At 33.3% G+C, this 18,052-nt stretch overlaps 3 protein-coding genes across 4 annotated transcripts; all 3 read left to right on the forward strand.

Annotated features, from left to right (window-relative positions):
- Positions 1 to 697: 697 nt before the first annotated feature.
- LOC107413139 (uncharacterized) lies at positions 698 to 2,606 on the forward strand. The gene is made up of 2 exons (XM_016021014.4): positions 698 to 950; positions 2,341 to 2,606. Exons 1-2 carry the CDS (start codon positions 822 to 824, stop codon positions 2,440 to 2,442), a joined length of 231 nt encoding a protein of 76 aa, XP_015876500.1. The 5' UTR covers positions 698 to 821; the 3' UTR covers positions 2,443 to 2,606.
- A 1,797-nt stretch (positions 2,607 to 4,403) lies between these two features.
- Positions 4,404 to 9,671, forward strand: LOC107413150 (U-box domain-containing protein 43). 2 transcript variants are annotated; one of them, XM_016021025.4, is made up of 4 exons: positions 4,404 to 4,679; positions 5,396 to 6,649; positions 7,098 to 7,416; positions 8,014 to 9,671. In XM_016021025.4, the coding sequence occupies exons 2-4, from the start codon at positions 5,417 to 5,419 to the stop codon at positions 9,498 to 9,500; spliced, it is 3,039 nt and encodes a 1,012-aa protein (XP_015876511.1). In that variant the 5' UTR covers positions 4,404 to 4,679; positions 5,396 to 5,416; the 3' UTR covers positions 9,501 to 9,671. The 2 variants fall into 2 exon arrangements, with proteins under 2 accessions (XP_015876511.1, XP_015876512.1); XM_016021026.4 differs by having other exon boundaries at positions 5,407 to 6,649.
- Positions 9,672 to 14,997: 5,326 nt separating this feature from the next.
- Positions 14,998 to 17,817, forward strand: LOC107413152 (3-ketoacyl-CoA synthase 11). The gene is made up of 2 exons (XM_016021028.4): positions 14,998 to 16,126; positions 16,726 to 17,817. The coding sequence occupies exons 1-2, from the start codon at positions 15,317 to 15,319 to the stop codon at positions 17,509 to 17,511; spliced, it is 1,596 nt and encodes a 531-aa protein (XP_015876514.3). The 5' UTR covers positions 14,998 to 15,316; the 3' UTR covers positions 17,512 to 17,817.
- Positions 17,818 to 18,052: the final 235 nt, after the last annotated feature.

The raw sequence follows: 18,052 nt of genomic DNA on the forward strand, positions 1-18,052 counted from the left end.
GATAATGTGGCACACATGGAATGGAAAAAAATGAATATCAATGAATCAATAATAATAGGGAAAAAAATGAATCAATAATAATAGAAGAAAAAAATTCAACGGAAAAAAAATGTTATCCTATATTTTAATATATATTTTATATTATATATATATGTATGTAATTCATTAATATATGAATGAATTAAAATTATGTATATATATATAAATATTTTATAGCTATATATATTATACATAAGGTTCTTTGTATGAAAAAAAGAAAAAAACCTTATATGTACAAAAAACCAAAAAAAAAAAAAAAACTAAAAACTGTTTAAAAAAATTTTGAAAACTATTTAACCAAACATATTTTTTGTTTTTTTGTGTTGAAAACTGTTTTCAAATATTAATAGTCAAATATTTTTTATTTTTATTAAACAAAAAAAATTTTTTTTTTATTTTATTTTAAAAAATAATATTTCAAAAATAAAAAACAGAAAATATAACAAAACAGGATGATAGTTTTTGGGTTCTTTGTTTTTTCCTTGAAGAGAAAACCAAAGAAGGGAACCGAAAACTGGGTACTTTAAAAAGATTTGGTTTGGGCCTTGTAACATAGTCTTTGGATTTTCTATATGAAAGTCCAATAAAAGCCCAATGACGAAAAAGAAGAGTGGCCTAGATCTATCCCAGTCCAATGACACGTATCCAAATTCTCATCCGCATACCATCACTGATCACAGTTCTTCTGAAGTCATTACTCAAAAAAAAAAAAAAAAGTGAACATTTTCTAGGGTTTATTACGACAAATTTGAGTTTCTTGTTCTTATAATTTTCTCGGGAAAATGTCGTCTTTGGGAACTTCAAAAGGGATTTTGGAAATCGCCAAGTTCGGGCTTTACGTCACCATTCCGATCGTTCTTATGTACACTTTCGCCAACAATACCAAAAATCTCCAGAAATTCATGGGAAACGTAATCCCTCTCTCTTTCTCTCTCTCTGTGTATGCATGCATACTATATAGAATTTATGCGTTTATTGTTAATTCAGTTGGGGAATTTCTTTAATTTGTTTGATTTATAGGGTATAAGGGTGCGAAATTAGTTAGATTATATTAGATTGATTTTGATATCAGAATGCTCTTAGTTGAGCTGTTTGGATTGTTGATTCAGCTTAGCTTCCTTAATTTGGCCCAAAAACTTGTAGCTTTCACTAACCTAATTATCTGCTTCCACTGTTAAGGACTTGTTTTAATTGGAAGCTATTGATACCTTTTTTATGAGATCTTGTATAAGAGGGTTAAAACATTGTAATTTCTGTTATTTGCGAGCCCAAGTTTCTTGTTCAAGTTCTTCATGGCATTTGCTAGATGCTTTGATTCATGTAATCTAAGTTAGACCCAATTGATGACCAAGGTTTGAATTGGAGAGAGTTACATTCATGATTAGTAGTAGACTTTTCTTGTCACCATTTCTATTATCTTCATTGTTGGATGGTTCTTAAATCCCAGACCCTTTGAAGTTTTTTGAGCTCATTTTTTTTTTTTTTTTTGTTTCCTTATTCAGTTTCTCTTTTTCTACTTATGGATGCGATGATACGATTTAGGAAAATTGGAGGAAAACCACTTTGCATGGATCGGGAATCAAAATATTAACCCCCAAATTGTTTACCCAGTTAAACCATTATGAGAAAAAAGAACTTTGATTTTGTGAAAGTGAACACTTCTGAATTGTTAAATATGGAAAATTTAATATCCCATCTAATTGCAAATGCATTTTGGAGTTCATATATAGGTTGGTAATAATTTTCTTGGATAGGCAAATAAGCTGTGTGATATAAGTACTAGGATATAGTTAATGAGAATAAATCGCCACAGCATTTGGAATTGATTTCTGAAGGGTTGTATTATATTCATTTGACTACGCTTGTTAGGACTTAGGAACATGTTACATACACTTTGGCTTAGGATTAGCATTTGTTGTTTATCAGACTGGAAAAACTCTGCTTCGAATGGGTTGGGCTAGGGTTGCATGTAGTCCAAACAATATATTGGAAGGTTCTATTCCGTTAGGATAATTTGATCAGGTGAACTCATACTTCATGCCCATAAGAACTGTAATGTTTATTCGGCAAAGCCGACAGATGTTGCTTGTAGGTCATGGTTTCATAGGACTTGAGTTCATAAATTGTATTAGGTCTTTTCTCACAATTAATTTTCCATGCATAATTCAAAATCTAATCCTTGAAACCATGGGTATGAATACTTGTTTTCTTCATCATTCATGTAAAACAATATCTGATATTTACGTTGTCATGATATTGGCTAAACTCTTTTATGGTTTTTGTGGTTCTTCCAATATGAAGCGTTCTTACATCGTATATCCGCCGGAAGCACCTCGACCTCCCTCACCAGAGGAGCTAAGGGAGATGGCACGTGAGTTAGCTCGAAAGAACAACAACCGCTGAGATATGCTTTATAGAGTTATAAGTGGCTGCTGTATTTATTCGGTTTGTATCTATTAGTTCTGGAAACGAATCACTAAGTAATATTGAATGTTTTGTTTTACTTGATAAAATGGAGTAAACAAGTTTGTTGAAAAATAATATCATGGTTGAGAGTTGTTTCTATTGATTGCTTGGAATGTCTTTTGCTGCCTATACTGTTTCCAAAAATAATAACAGAAAAAAAATAAAAAATAAAAAAAATTGATGCTGTAGTTTTATGCATACTTAAAAGCCCCTTCCAGATGTTTCTGCGGAAGCTGAAAGGAAATATAAGCAAATGGTCTGAAGTTGATATAAACTTTTAAATTACATGGGCTTTGAAGTTGTAATGGTTTATAAAATTGTTTGTTATGAGATTTTCCCGAGCTCTGACGTTCACGATTTTTCTTTGTCACTTTCAAACAAGCAAAATTTTTCTAATAGCATGGCCGAGTCTAGGGGTGGGTTCGGTTCGGTTCGGTTCGGTTTTGTGAACTTTTTTAAACCGAACTGATCGGTTCGGTTTGGGTTGGGTATAAAACCGAACCGAACCGACCGTTACATTCAACCCAAACCGAACCGAACCGAATGAATATTTTTCGGTTTGGGTTGGGTTCATGGGTTGGACCGGGTTGGGCTTTCTGATGGGCTTCGGCCCAAATTTTTTATTTTTGGTTTAGGCCGGTTTGGGCCTTATGATGAGCTTCACTTTCAGTCCAATTTTTTTTATTTTTGGTTTGGGTCAGTTTGGACCTCATGATGGATTTCGGTCCAAATTTTTTTATTTTTACTATTTTGAGATATGGGTCGGTTCGGTTTGGGTTGGGTAAATTTTTTACCCACCCGTAACCCGAATCGAAAACCACGGGTTCAATCCATATGTAACCGAACCGACCCGCTTAACAGTTAAAAACCAACCCAACCCGACCCAAATAGTTCGATTCGGGCGGGTTGGTCGGTCCGAATCGGGTTTTGCCCAGCCCTAGCCGAGTCAATAACAATGAGTTGGAGTTATTTTATTTTATTATATTTTTTTTGGATAATAATAATTGGAAGTTATATAAACAAACAAAAGAAAAATATATATATATATATTTGGAGTTTGTATCCTACAGGTATGCCAAACAAATTATATTAGGTATTTGCATCTTAGAGTATGCCTAAAGTGACCCTTTGGATGACCACATTGGCCAAAAGCTTCGCTAAAGGCCATAAAAGCAAGTTATATATTTTTTTATAAGTAATCTCTATATCATTGATAATTACCATTATGGAGTCAGGCGCAGTCATCTTTCTCTTCAATTTGTTGAAGTCCCACTTTACTTTTATACCACTCTTTTCTAACAAACTCCATATTTATAAATAAATAAATAAATAAAATGAATAATTATAATAATAAATTGATTGGGTTTAATCTAAGACAGCCATTGGATGGCCGGCAGTGATTCTTTGAACTTTTTTAGGAAAAAAAAACAAAATAAAAGTTTTTAAAAAAGAGTAATTTTGTTTAAAAATGGGGAAATTATATATACACATGTTTTATATATATATATATATATATATATAATCTGGTGCGCGGTTCTACCTATGGTGGTGGGTCATAACCTAGCCAATCCAAACCAAACATGAACCCGTATACATTTAAATTTGCCAGAGAGTCGCACTACCCACTTTTATTTGCTTTCTCATAACTTTGAAATTTCCATACACTTCCCTTTAGATGTCAACAGCCAACGGTCAAATCGTTTATCTCTTCCAGGGCCAAAGCTTGAGCTTCAGGAATGAGGAGGCACAAAAGTGAATATTTTCCCGGAAAATATTAATACAACATCAAACCCAACAAAAAAAAAAAAAAAAGAATTAATAAATAAAAGAAAACAAAATTACTTTGGGATGGTGACAACTGAGAAAGAAGCCTGGTCCACTAATTTTTTTGTTTTTTTTTTTTTTTTTTTTTTCCCCATCAGGAAGTCTCCAGGAAACCATGTTAATTGTAAATTTTTTCCAAACCGCGTTAGATTAATTTAGTGCTAATATGGATTCTTTTGCTTAATTTTCTCGGAAAAAACCTTGACTTGCTGTGTAGTCGTCTCTTTCTTCCTTAAAGAACACAGTGGAGGTGATTGCTTACTGTTACAGCTTTTTTTACTGCTAGTGGCTTTCTTAACAACGCCTGAAAGACATTAACATAGTGAAGGAAAATCAAAGCTTGTATTTTTGTAAGTGTAATGGCCACAGCCTTATGTTATCCCTTTGCTTTTTTATTAGCACTTTGAATTTTAAGCGGTTTTTGAGAGGTTATTTATTTGCTCTACGCGACCCAATTTGATGCTTGTAATTCTTGTTTATTCTTTGAATTGCTTTATCATTTTCTTTCTCTGTTTGGTTTCCGAGGAACTTGAGTTACAGAAAAAAAAAAAAAAAATGGGAGGAAGAAGAAAAAGTATTTCAGAGCTATAATTAATGTGATTCTTCCTTCTTTTCTAGGTAGGGGTATATGAGGTTAGGTACCAGTTCTATATCTTTTTTCCTTTTGGAAATCTAATACTTAATTTTTTTCTCCCTGAATTGTGGGTTCTTTGTTTTTCAACTTGTTATTTGTAGGTTCACCAATTTTAGATGTTGTTGCTTGTGAAGTTGCTGTAGAATTTTTTTTTCTTTTCTTTTCCAATTTGTTGACTTGATGTTTATTTGCTTTCTCTCCTTTTCCTTTCCATTTTCTGTGCTAAAATTTATGTTTGATTGTTGTGATTTATGGGCAAAACATTGTACACTGCTGATGCCTTGGAAGAGGAGTGAAATGGTAGAGATCAATTAGACTAAGAAAATGGGAGGATGTATTAGTCTTCATTTTCTAGGAAATTGGGTGTAATCCTCTTTTTTATTTTTTTTTATTTTTTTTATTTTTTATTTTTAATTTTAATTTTTTATAAAGGATTTTGGCAGATTTCCCAAAATGTCATTGGAGCTTATACCTATAGGGACAATCTTATCTGTGCTAACAAACCAGATAATTAAGACAGCTAATGCTGCAAAGGATGTTGTTTTTGAGAAAGAGAGTTTCAAGGCTCTGTCAGAACACTTGTTTGACATTGAACCTGTTTTAAGGGAGTTGCAGCGTCAGGACATGAATAATTCTCAAGCTGCAAGACTTGCTTTGGAGTCCCTTGAAGCAGATATTAAAAGAGCCAATAACCTGGTTGAGAAGTACAAAGACCGAGCTCGTTTCTACTTACTTGTTAATTGTAGGCACATCGTCAATGAAGTACAAGAAGTCACAAGGGATATTGGAAGGTCTTTGGCTTCTTTATCTCTTGCAAATACTGAAGTACTTGCAAACATATCTGATAAGGTCAATAGGCTGCATAATGAGATGCAAAGAGTGGAATTTGAGGCTTCAAGTTCTCAAGTCCAGATTGTTGAGAAGCTAAACCAGGGTCTCATAGAGCAGAAACGTGACCAGGATTTTGCCAATGACATGCTTGAACAAATAGCCATGGCAGTTGGAGTTCCTGTAGAGCCCAGTGAGATATGCAAAGAGCTAGCGAATTTCAGGAAAGAAAAAGAAGAAGCTGCCAGCAGGAAAGAAAGAGCTGAAGTTTTCTTCTTAGAGCAGGTTATAGAGCTGCTCTCTCGAGCTGATGCTGCAAGGGATTTTGAAGAAGTCAAGAAGCAATATGAACAAAGGGTTGAGGCCATAGACAGATATGACTCGAGAGAAGAATATGTTATACCACTTCCTTCTTTTCTTTGTCGTATAAACGGGACTGTGATGGTTGATCCTGTCAGCCTGTGCACTGGTACTACATGTGAGAGAGCTGCTGTGACTGCATGGTTCGAAAGTGGACATATAACTGACCCTGAAACTGGTGAGGTTCTTGAAAATACTTCTTTGCGTCCGAATCTTCCACTGAGACAGTCAATAGAGGAGTGGAGAGAACGTAATAACTGCCTGATGATCAGATCATCCAAAGTGAAGTTGTTATCAGGTGTTGACGAATCTGTGGAAGAGGCCCTAAATCAAATGCAACATCTTATGAGAGAAAGTTCTATTAACAAGGACTGGATTGCCATTGAAGGGCTTAATGACATCATAGTTTCTATCCTTGGGACTTCACACAACAGACATGTGAAGAGGAAGATACTAATCACCTTAAAAGAATTTCTAGAAGGGCATGCAAGAAACAAAGTAAGCATTTTTCTATGTGAATTGAAATAAACATGTATTTGTAGTCTACCATAAGATTATGCCCTTCTTCATATGCTCTTTTCATTTTCCTGTCTTTGAATTGATGCACATAATTTTTTATTTGCCCAGTCGAGTGAAGTTACTCCAGGATCATTGTCCTTTATTATTTTGACCAAAGTATTGGTGCTTCTCGTCTTATAGTTTGGTATAATTTCAAGTTTCTAGGTGATTATTAATCATATGTTTTTTTACATGTTGTGCCAATGCTAGTTCTATTTTATGATAAACAACAATGCAACTGAATAAAAATGAAAGAATTGTTGAGATCTTTGCCATAGTGATTGAAAACCTCAACATGCTTGAGTTCTAAATTTTGCTTTATGCATACCTTTATTAATTAGGTAATTCAATGTTTAACTAAATTCCAAATTTGAAATTACTTTTCCAGGAAAAGATGGTTGAATCCAAGGCGTGGGATCACATCATTCCCTGCTTAGGACGTGACCCAATCATCTCAAAGGCTGCCATTGAATTGCTTTATGAATTATTGCAAGACAGGTCCAGTTGGAACATTTCTGTTTGCAAGAAACTCTCTCAACAATGCAGTGCTATTCTTTTCCTTGTCACTCTTTTGAAAGGACCTGTGAGGGAGTCAGCTGAGATGGCAGAAAAAATATTGCTGAAGCTTTTTGAGATAGATGAGGAGAATATTGCTTCTGCAGCTAAGTGTGGCTGGTGCAGACCACTTGTTGATCGCATAGTTCATGGTAAGAAAATTCATCCCTCTAAAAAACCCCGTAAAATGTATTTCTCCTATTATATTCCATCTGTCACAAGGTAGAAGAAAAAGAAGGATTTTCATCTAGAATTTTCGGTTTATAATAAAATCTTTTACTGCATTAACCCTTCCAAAAAAAGGAAGGGTTAATAAAGTTTAAAGATTTATGGAATGTAGTACAGTTGCTTTTTTTCCTTGCTGTTCTTTCCAAGAACCACAAAATGTCAAACCAGTCTCAAGCTAGGACCTACCATCTGCTCATGATCTTATGGGAGATAAGTTATGTTATATGAGCTCTAATAGCATTTGAAAGAAATATATATATATGACCTCGCTCAAATGTTGTAAAGTCTAATTAACAGTAGAGTTTCTTGGTTCACAAATATAGACGATATTGTGTGTATGAACCAATATTTTTCACTTGTATAAAAACACAAGGACTTGATTTTGTTCTACGAGGTCTTGAAATGCCAATGTCACATGTGATTTCTAGTCTTCTTATTAGCACCAAAACCATGCTGAAATCCTGATTAGGTCTCATCTTTTAGTGAAAGATAGTCATGTAGTTTTCTTTCTGATTTGTCAGGGCCAGAACCTTCAAGGATATCAATGGTGAAAAATGTTATTGACATGGAATTGGTTGATTTGGATTTGAAGACCCTTGGGGAGGAAGGGATTATACCGCATTTGATTGAAATGGCCTCTGGAAATATTGAATCTAAAGAATTGTCCTTATCTGCCTTGGTAAAATTATCAGGTTGCCTCGCCAATAAAGAGCTTATAGCCACTGCTGGTGGGGTTCATTTCATTGTCAACCTGATGTTTTCTTCCAATCGCACAATTATTATTGTTAAATGCTGTGAACTCCTTGAGAAAATTTCCTCTGATGACGATGGAGTTAAATACTTAGTCGATGAAAATGGGAACCAACTTGACTTGGAGCAAATTGTCACCAAATTGTTAACATTGCAACAGAATCCCAACTCTGCTCATAATGTCCGGAGGCCTGCACTTCGTGCACTTCTTGGAATATGCAAGTTTGAAGGAGGGTTAGTTAAAAAGGCAGTCCTTACTGTGAATGGTGTATCTTTGGTGCTTCCCTTGCTTGATGACAATGACTTAGAGGTAAGGGAGATTGCTGTAAATTTGCTCTTCCTATTCTCCCAGCACGAGCCAGAGGGAGTTGTGGAATACCTTCTCAAACCAAGAAGACTTGAGGTTTTGGTGGGGTTTCTTGAAAATGAAGATAATGATGATGTAAAGATGGCTGCAGCAGGTTTATTGGCCAACCTGCCAAAATCAGAAAGATCACTAACTATGAAGTTGATCGAATTGGATGGTCTCAATGCACTCATAAACATATTAAGAAATGGGACCATGGAAGCAAAAGAGAATGCGCTTAGTGCCTTGTTTAGGTTCACAGATCCAGAAAATCGCGATTCACAGCGTATTTTGGTAGAAGCTGGTGTATACCCTTTGCTTGTAAACTTCCTCAAGTCTAGTTCGGTAACAGCAAAGGCGAGAGCTGCTGCTCTTATTGGAAACCTTTCAATGAGCAGTCCAAAACTTACTGTTCCAGACAAAGGAGCTCTTTGCTGGTGTTTTCGACCATCAGGTATTCCTACATGTCCAGCTCATGGAGGTATCTGCAGTGTGAATTCTACATTTTGTTTGTTGGAAGCAAATGCTTTACCTCATTTGGTATCACTTCTACATGGAGAAGTTCATGAAACTGCTTATGAGGCAATTCAAACACTTTCCACACTGGTTCATGAAGGCTATCCTCAGAGAGGTGCAAATGTGTTGCATGAGGCTGATGCCATAAAACCTATCTTAGAAATTCTAGGCTGGGGAACAAATTCTCTAAAAGAAGAGGCTCTGGGACTTTTAGAGAAGGTTTTTGTATCAAGGGAAATGGCAGACAACTATGGATCTAGAGCAAGATTTCTTCTTGTTGGTTTAACTGGTGGCAATATTCAAACAAATGGTCGTCTTATGAGGAAGGCTGCTATAGTATTAACACTTCTTGAACGCTACTCAAAATCATCCACATCTATTATTCCGGGACTATAACTGTTGAAATTCAAACACACACATACACACACACACACACACAAAGTTTTGGTAATTACGACCAAAACAGAAATTTCTGTAAATTTAATAGTGCATTAATGTGGTATTGAGAATGAATGAAGCCCGTGTGCTATTTTTTTAATTTAATTCAATTTTCTTTTTCTTTTTTCATCTATCTATATGCTCTTCTTGAGAATGGCTCTACCGATCTTTAGAGATGGAGTTGTAAGGTGCAAAATGATGGAACAAACACCTTCAAATCTTCCAATATTTTTTAATCTAATTTTAACCCTTTATATTGGTCTTTATCATTCCAAAAATCCTAATTTAAAAAGACATAATTATTAAATGGAAATCCTAATCTTTATCCTGCATCATAATAAATATTTTATAATGGACATGGAGACTGTCTATATGCCCTGATGTGGGTTTGAAGGTGCAGAAGCCCTTTTCTTTTGCCAAAATCATAATAAATCCAAAATCAGGTTGGGTTTGAAGTCCATGATGATGAAGCTTGTGCTCAGTTATAAGTGCAAATCTGTCCCTTGAGTACTTCTCAGTTATAAGTGCAAATCTATCCTTTCAATATAATAATTGGATAATAAACTTATAATAATTGTTTTACTTCCCAGTCCCCTTGTCCTCTAAAGAAAAGTTTAAACTAATCATGCGGTTTGATTTTTGGAATTCAATATTAATAATTTATTTTCTTTTCATTTTATGTATTCATTCAATTCAAGTTGATGATAATTTGTTTTTGTTTGATATATTTTTTTAACAGGCAATATAATATTCATGATATACAAATTGGAGCTTGAATGACTTAGTTGAACTTTTTCATCCAAAAATATTTGACTTATCGACAAGCAAATAAAATTATTACTACAATACTACAGAAACCAAAATATTGACAAAAAATATTTACCAAATTATGTTAGGGTGTGGCTGTTAGGGATTTAAATTCATTCATTGTCCCACCCCCACCCCCCCCAAACCAAAAAAAAAAAAAAAAAAAACCTAATATTTGGTTGTTAGATTGTCTTGAAACATATAATATCTTATCTTTCACTGAGCTTAATCACATCTTCCTGTTTTAATTTTGATATATATACTAAAACGACTGAGTTTGAATTTTTTTTTTTTTTAAATGCTAGAAAAAATATTTTATTTTCAAAACTGCAATTTTATTCTCTAATACATATCATATTATAAGCAACAAACAAATATTTAATATGATTGTCCCTTTCAATGTATGAAAACAGTTGCACTAAGATTTTTCCTTCTTTTTTTTTTTTTTTTTTGTGCTTTTAAGAGAGACCACATCAACTTTTAGCCCTCAAAAACATTACAGATATATGTCCACATTACAAAAATTAATTACACTTCTTGATAAGAAATCATGCCAAAACTAATACAGCTTGAAGTAACCTCTACACTTTTCTTCTTCTAAGGAATTATTAAAATCTGACTATTCTGGAGTCAACTTCAGCATTATAACTTAATGTCTTGAACGTGCCAATTTGACATGCATCAACTTTGAAGAAAACCTGGGAAATTAACAATTCCAAAAAATAATATCATTTTCTTCAATTTGTTGGAAAAGGGAATTGTGGGCCTTTGAAAAGGGAAACTGCTTTGCCAAGACATAGGGCTATAAGTGCTGGACTTTATTGACTTAGAGGCCCACCAAATTTTGGGCCTACTTTGCTTGCTTGCAATGTGAATTGTCTATGCTGCTGTTGGCAGGCTGTGATGACCCATCATCTCATATCAAGTTGGCTTAATGTGCCATTTAATGAGGAAGAACAATTTGAAGATATGAAGAATAACAAGTTAGAACAATTCTCTCCAGTTCTCATTCATCAGTTTGATTACTTAGTATTTTCACCCAAAAAAAAAAAAGTTTGATTACGTACAATTTTCCAAAAAAAAAAAAAAAAACTTAGAAGTATTAAAAATTAGAAAAAAGCACACCTAATTTTTCGGAATTTTATTTTTCTTTTGAATATTAGGTAACAATTTTGATTTTTGAGCAACTTTATTTTCCAATTGATATAGCAAATAGCATGGGCAATTTTTTATTGGTTAATTTTTAGTGAAAAATGGTACTATCCTTCATAATTGCATAATAATAGAAGGATTGTTAAAGGCCACAAAAATATTGAGTTAGCTTGTTCGGTACAGAAAATAGCAATCACGATCAATTTTAAAAACAGTTTTTTTCCAGATGTGGTTGGGATTTGTACTCAATCGCATTCTTCATCTTCCCACCCAATTAACTTTATTAAGGATGTTTGAATTTAATTAATTTCAATGTCTCATAATATCTTCTTCATCAATCTCCCTTATTTGTAATCTCTTTTTGTCCTTTTATGTTATTTTAAAATTTGATTTATTTCGAGTATAAACATATCTAACAAATTAAGCTGTAGGATCTAAAAACATTGACTTTTACTTTTTATTTAAAGCATTTTTATTGATACAAGGTGATGATGGAGGGCTTTATTACTATAAATTAGCAAGAGTGTTCAATTTAATAGGCATTGCTTCTTATGGGAGGTTAAGCTTTTTAACAAGCTTCTATCTAAAATATTTGGATCACTAGACAAATTAGGTAGCTAATCACATTTTCAACTTCAAGTTAATATATTTCTAGGTAGCTTAAAAAAATTAATTATCCAAATACAACATATATAAAAAAATTAAGGTCTTTTTCGGGTCTATTTATTTTATTTTTTGGGCCAAAATAAAACAAAACAATTAAAAACATGATATCCATAGCTCTTAATAGTGGGTTTGCATGCCGTAAAGCACTATTATGACAACATTCAAATTAGGATGTACCCCTTTTATTTTATTTATTTTTTCTTTTAAACGAAAACAAGATTAATTAAGGACTAATTTTCAGTACTTCTAAAGAATTTGGCATCTATATAATGTGTTTCAGCGTATAATTAGAGATTTCGTATTGTTTGTCCTCTTATGCCATAAGACAAAGTAATTAACTAATATAAATAATTAATTATTAAGAGAGAAAAAGATAAACCCATTTTTATAAAGAATAAACCCATTTTTTTTAAAGAAAAGATAAAACCATATTGTGCGTATATATATATATAATATATATAGGATTGACATAGGATTATACATATAATGAGGGGCCTATATGCTTAATTGCTATGAAAGAAGACGTGCAAGACTTAATATTATTCCTGTATCTAACCCAATATCATGAACTTGGAAAATTGTTCAAAGTTTTAATTTAAAGTTGCAAATGTACACACCCATAAGCACAAGCTATAGCCATCACTCTTACCTACTTTGATCATCTGTGTGGAGGTGTACGGGTGATAGCAATAAGATATATACACGCATTAAATCCAAATTGGTTGATATTTTATGGTTGGAAAGTTTGGGCATTTAAGAAACCAAAGAGTGAAATCGTTTCATAAAAATAATGTCCCTTATTATTATTTAAAAGATAGGGATAGTCTGATAGATAGGTTAAGTTTGTTGAATGGACACCTTGGAAAATGCGTCAAACTTGGACACACATTTTGCAAGAACCTTTCTTTTTTTTTTTTTTTCTTTTTTTTTTTTCCTTTTTTTTGTTTTTTGGATAATTGGAAAGGTACACAGATAAGGATGTGATACATATATAGATATATATATATATATATATAATAGGAATTCTAAGTACTTAAGGAAAATTTTTATAAAAAATAAGAATAAAATTATTATAACCTTCTTTATTATTCTTTAAATTATTTTAAAGGTTAGCATTCAAAAAAATATTTGAAAATTAAATGAGCAGATGAGTTCAATGGATAAATTGAAAATTGAAAATTTTAATATTTCATTAAATTTATATAAATTTTAAATATATTTTTAAATTATAATTTTTGAAGAAATTTTGAAAAATCATCAAATCTATTCCGATAGAATATTCTATATAATATATATATATATATATATTTGTTTATATGACTTTGATGAGATAGGTCAAAGGAAGCAATTACTCCATTGTTTGTATCTGTCAACAGCTATCCTCCCGCCATTGAACCCATTTTAATGAGGCGGTTTGGGTATTCAATTCACACTGAGTTTGAGTATTCCAAAACTGCCATAAAAGCTTCCTTTAAAACACAGTAAAGACACCAAACCCTAGAAGAAGCATGTAAATGGCTTCCCAAAGTGTCCGGACCCATTACCTTAAGTACAGTTGGAACCTAACAGAACGCACCAGGACTCCATTCTAACCTCTAATGGCTGGTTTGGTGCCCATTTTGTGGCTATTGTGCCGTTCTCTTTTCGCTTTCTATTTCAACATATGTTTTGCGCGGACCAACAAACAAAATTAAACCTCAAACACTTGGCTCTTGCTTTCCATCTTGTTAACTTATCGCTTCTTCTCTCTATATAAATAAATTTATAAATTCTGCTTGATTAATGCAATTCATTTCACCAATATATATATATATATATATTAAAGTATTTATATCTGCAACAATGTCATAGTCTTGAAACTTGTTTTACACTCATTTTTTTGTGTTGAGTACTGCGTTTCAAATTAAGGACATGAAATTTTAAACAACAAAAATAAGAACTATATTAATCCTTACACCCTCTAAACTTAGAACATGATTTTAAAATAATATATGTTCATCAATTTATTTAGTAAATAATAAAATAAAGGTGATCATATTATTATTTTATTGATTTATATTTTAATGTCACTTATCTTTCTAAAAATTCACTTGTTTTTATTAAGTTTATATTAATTTTTTAAAACAAACAAAACAATAGCAATCTATATTACTATGTTTTATAATAACTATTTTAAAATTAACGTAGAAACTATGTTTGTAGAAAAATGTGTTTGGAATTTGAAAAGAAATTTTCAAATTATTATTGGTGTTTTGTTTGTTTGTTTAGGAATTGATCTATATATTTCAAACATTTTGATCATTTTTTAAGTGTTTGAAACTACATTCTACTACTTTTTTCCCTTTTTTTTTCTGAAGGAAATTAATGTTCGACTACCTAAATGAAGAATTTTTTGAAAGACTGATTAAACTTTTGTAAAATTTCTGTTTACGAATTGGTGACCTACACCACATATATACATACACAAGTATATGAAAACAGAACACCCCACCAAAAAACTAAATAAATAAATAAAGATAAAACGTGCTTTGTTGACCAACACACACGAATTCTACACGTACTCCAAATCATTGCTTCACACTAGAAGGCTTTATCGCTCTCATTAAAAGACAAGTGTCAAAGTAGTAAATACAAAGATACAAACAGGTCAAATAAGTATTATACCGAAATTGTTTTTAAAAATAAATAAATAAATAAAAAAGACCTGCTAATTTCCGGTTGGCAAATTGAATGCCTTCGCGGGTGAACCATTAAAAGTTCGTTGGGGTGGTTGCATCCTCCCCCTTACTCCTTCCTCTCTTTCCTTCTTCCTTCTTTCTCTCTCTCTCTCTTCCTTCACTCCCTTTAAATCCTCTCCCTTCTCATTCTTGTCGAAACCCATTACTCTTTTCCCTTTTTGTCTTTCCAATTTACATTTTGGGTAAAATCCCCTCCCTATCAACCTCAAATTTTTTGCCTTACAAGTTTCCTTATTGCACCAATACATACATACACAAATTCCTTCCAACTTTCATTTGGGGTTTTGCTAAATTTAACCAAGTTTCTTCCTTTTTCCCATTTTCTCTTCTGGGTCTTCTTTCTTTTCTCTCTACACTACATTTATTTTTAAAAATTAAAAAAAGAGAGAGAGAGAGAGAGAGAGAGAGAGAATGGGAGATCATCATGAACCAAAACAAAACCATGGAAACGACACCGTTCAAGTTCAAATTCCTGGCAGTGAAGATCAACAAGGGAAGAAGAACAACAACAACAACCTCCCAAACTTTCTTCTCTCTGTTAGACTCAAATACGTGAAGCTTGGTTACCACTACTTGATCTCAAACGCCATGTATATTTTACTTATTCCACTCCTTGCTCTGTCCTCTGCACACCTCTCAACTCTCTCCGTTCTTGATTTTGTTCAATTATGGAACAATCTCAAATTCAACTTCGTCTCGGTGACGCTCTGCTCTGGTCTAATGGTCTTCTTAGGCACCTTCTATTTCATGACTCGTCCGAGAAAGATTTACTTGGTGGACTTCTCCTGTTACAAACCAGAACAAGCTCGAACTTGTACGAGAGAGATTTTCATGGAAAGGTCGGCGCTCACCGGAAGCTTTTCCGACGAGAACTTGGCGTTCCAGAAGAAAATTCTGGAAAGATCGGGGTTGGGACAGAATACTTATATGCCGGAAGCCGTGTTACGAGTCCCTCCCAATCCTTGCATGGCTGAAGCAAGGAAGGAAGCAGAGGCGGTTATGTTTGGAGCCATTGATGAGCTTTTGGGAAAGACCGGTGTTAAAGCTAAAGATATTGGGGTTCTTGTTGTGAATTGCAGCTTGTTCAATCCGACGCCGTCTCTATCGGCAATGATAGTGAATCATTATAACCTTAGAGGAAATATTATGAGTTATAATCTTGGTGGAATGGGTTGCAGTGCTGGGCTTATTTCTATTGACCTTGCAAAACAGCTACTCCAGGTTTGTTAATTTTCTTTTCTTTTCTTTTCTTTTCTTTTCTTTCTTGCCAAACATATATTGCTAAAGATAACCCATGCTCTCATTTTAGAGAACCCTGCTGCTTCCACATGCGTTCTTATTATTATTATTATTATTTTTCTCTTCCAAAGTACCAAGAAAAAAACAAAAAGAAAATCTTTCATATCTACCCAACTAAAGTAATAAATATATACAACTTTTGAAATTAATTCTAAAGTTGATGAAACGACAGTGACTTTATGTGTGTATATATAAATATAACATGGAAAATTTGCAGTTACATGTGCTGTCTGTTTTGATTACTATCATGGTCTTGTTTTTTACCATCTTTTACCAGTAAATATATATATATATATATATATATATATGGTCTTGTTTTTTTACCATTTTTCACGAGTAAATATATATAGATATGTGTGTGTGTGTGTGTGTAAACATGGTGATATAACTGCCTAAATCAATCTATCACTAAAATATTTTTTTAGTAACAAATAAAATTGAGCTTAGAAATTCAATAAGTAGATACTTAAAGCACTATTTGCACTAATTAATTAAATTAACTTTTATATGCATGCACGCAGGTTCATCCAAATTCTTATGCCTTGGTGGTAAGCATGGAGAACATAACACTCAACTGGTACTTCGGCAACGACCGATCAATGCTCGTCTCCAACTGTCTCTTCCGTATGGGGGGCGCCGCCATCCTCCTCTCCAACCGTTCGTCCGATCGCCGCCGATCCAAATACCAACTAGTCCACACGGTACGAACTCACAAAGGAGCAGACGACAAGTCGTACGGCTGTGTATTCCAAAGAGAAGACGACACGAAAAGGGTCGGCGTTTCTCTCTCGAAGGACCTCATGGCAGTGGCTGGAGAAGCACTCAAAACAAACATAACAACATTGGGACCATTAGTCCTTCCGATGTCGGAACAGCTCCTGTTCTTCGCCACTCTCGTCGGAAGGAAGATCTTCAAGATGAAGAATATGAAGCCTTACATACCGGATTTCAAGCTTGCATTCGAGCATTTTTGTATCCATGCAGGTGGGAGAGCTGTCCTCGATGAGCTGGAGAAGAACTTGGAGCTGACTGATTGGCATATGGAACCGTCTAGGATGACACTTTATAGGTTTGGGAACACTTCGAGCAGTTCTTTGTGGTATGAGCTTGCTTACTCAGAAGCTAAAGGGAGGATTAGAAAAGGAGATAGGACGTGGCAGATTGCATTTGGGTCGGGATTCAAGTGTAATAGTGCGGTTTGGAGGGCATTGAGAACCATTAATCCGGCTAAGGAGAAGAATCCTTGGGTTGATGAAATTCATGAATTCCCTGTTATTGTGCCAAAAGTGGCATCAATTTCTTCTTGATTTTATTGGTTAATTAATTAATTAACCTTAAATTACCTTTTTTTTTTTTGGGGGGTGGGGATATATATAAATATATATATATATATATATATATATATATAAAAGAGAGCTATATACAGCAGCTAGCTTTTGGTGTTTTTGTGTTTTTTTTTTCTATTGGGGGGTGCGAATAATTGATGATTAAATGTAATTCTTTTGAAGGAAAAAAGAAAGTGTGACCAGACAGTGAACATTTAATTACTTGGAAATACTTCTTTTATATCTCAATCGTACATTTATAATATATATTTTAGGCTTTTCGTGGAATTTAATGTGTTATTAATTAAATTCGTTGTGTTAAGTCTTAAAATTAATTATGATATACTTCCCAACTTCTCTATATAAAATTCAAAGTTAGCGAAAATTTAATTATGATATACTTCCCAACTTCTCTATACAAAATTCAAAGTTGACTTGGTTGTTAACTCACTCGTATCCGTATTTAAAAATTATAAGATCAATTCAAAGTTGATTTGATTTTGAAAAATTATAAAATCAATTC

This window comes from Ziziphus jujuba, chromosome 3 (genome assembly GCF_031755915.1).
Source record: "Ziziphus jujuba cultivar Dongzao chromosome 3, ASM3175591v1".
Classification (NCBI taxonomy): Eukaryota; Viridiplantae; Streptophyta; class Magnoliopsida; order Rosales; family Rhamnaceae; genus Ziziphus; species Ziziphus jujuba.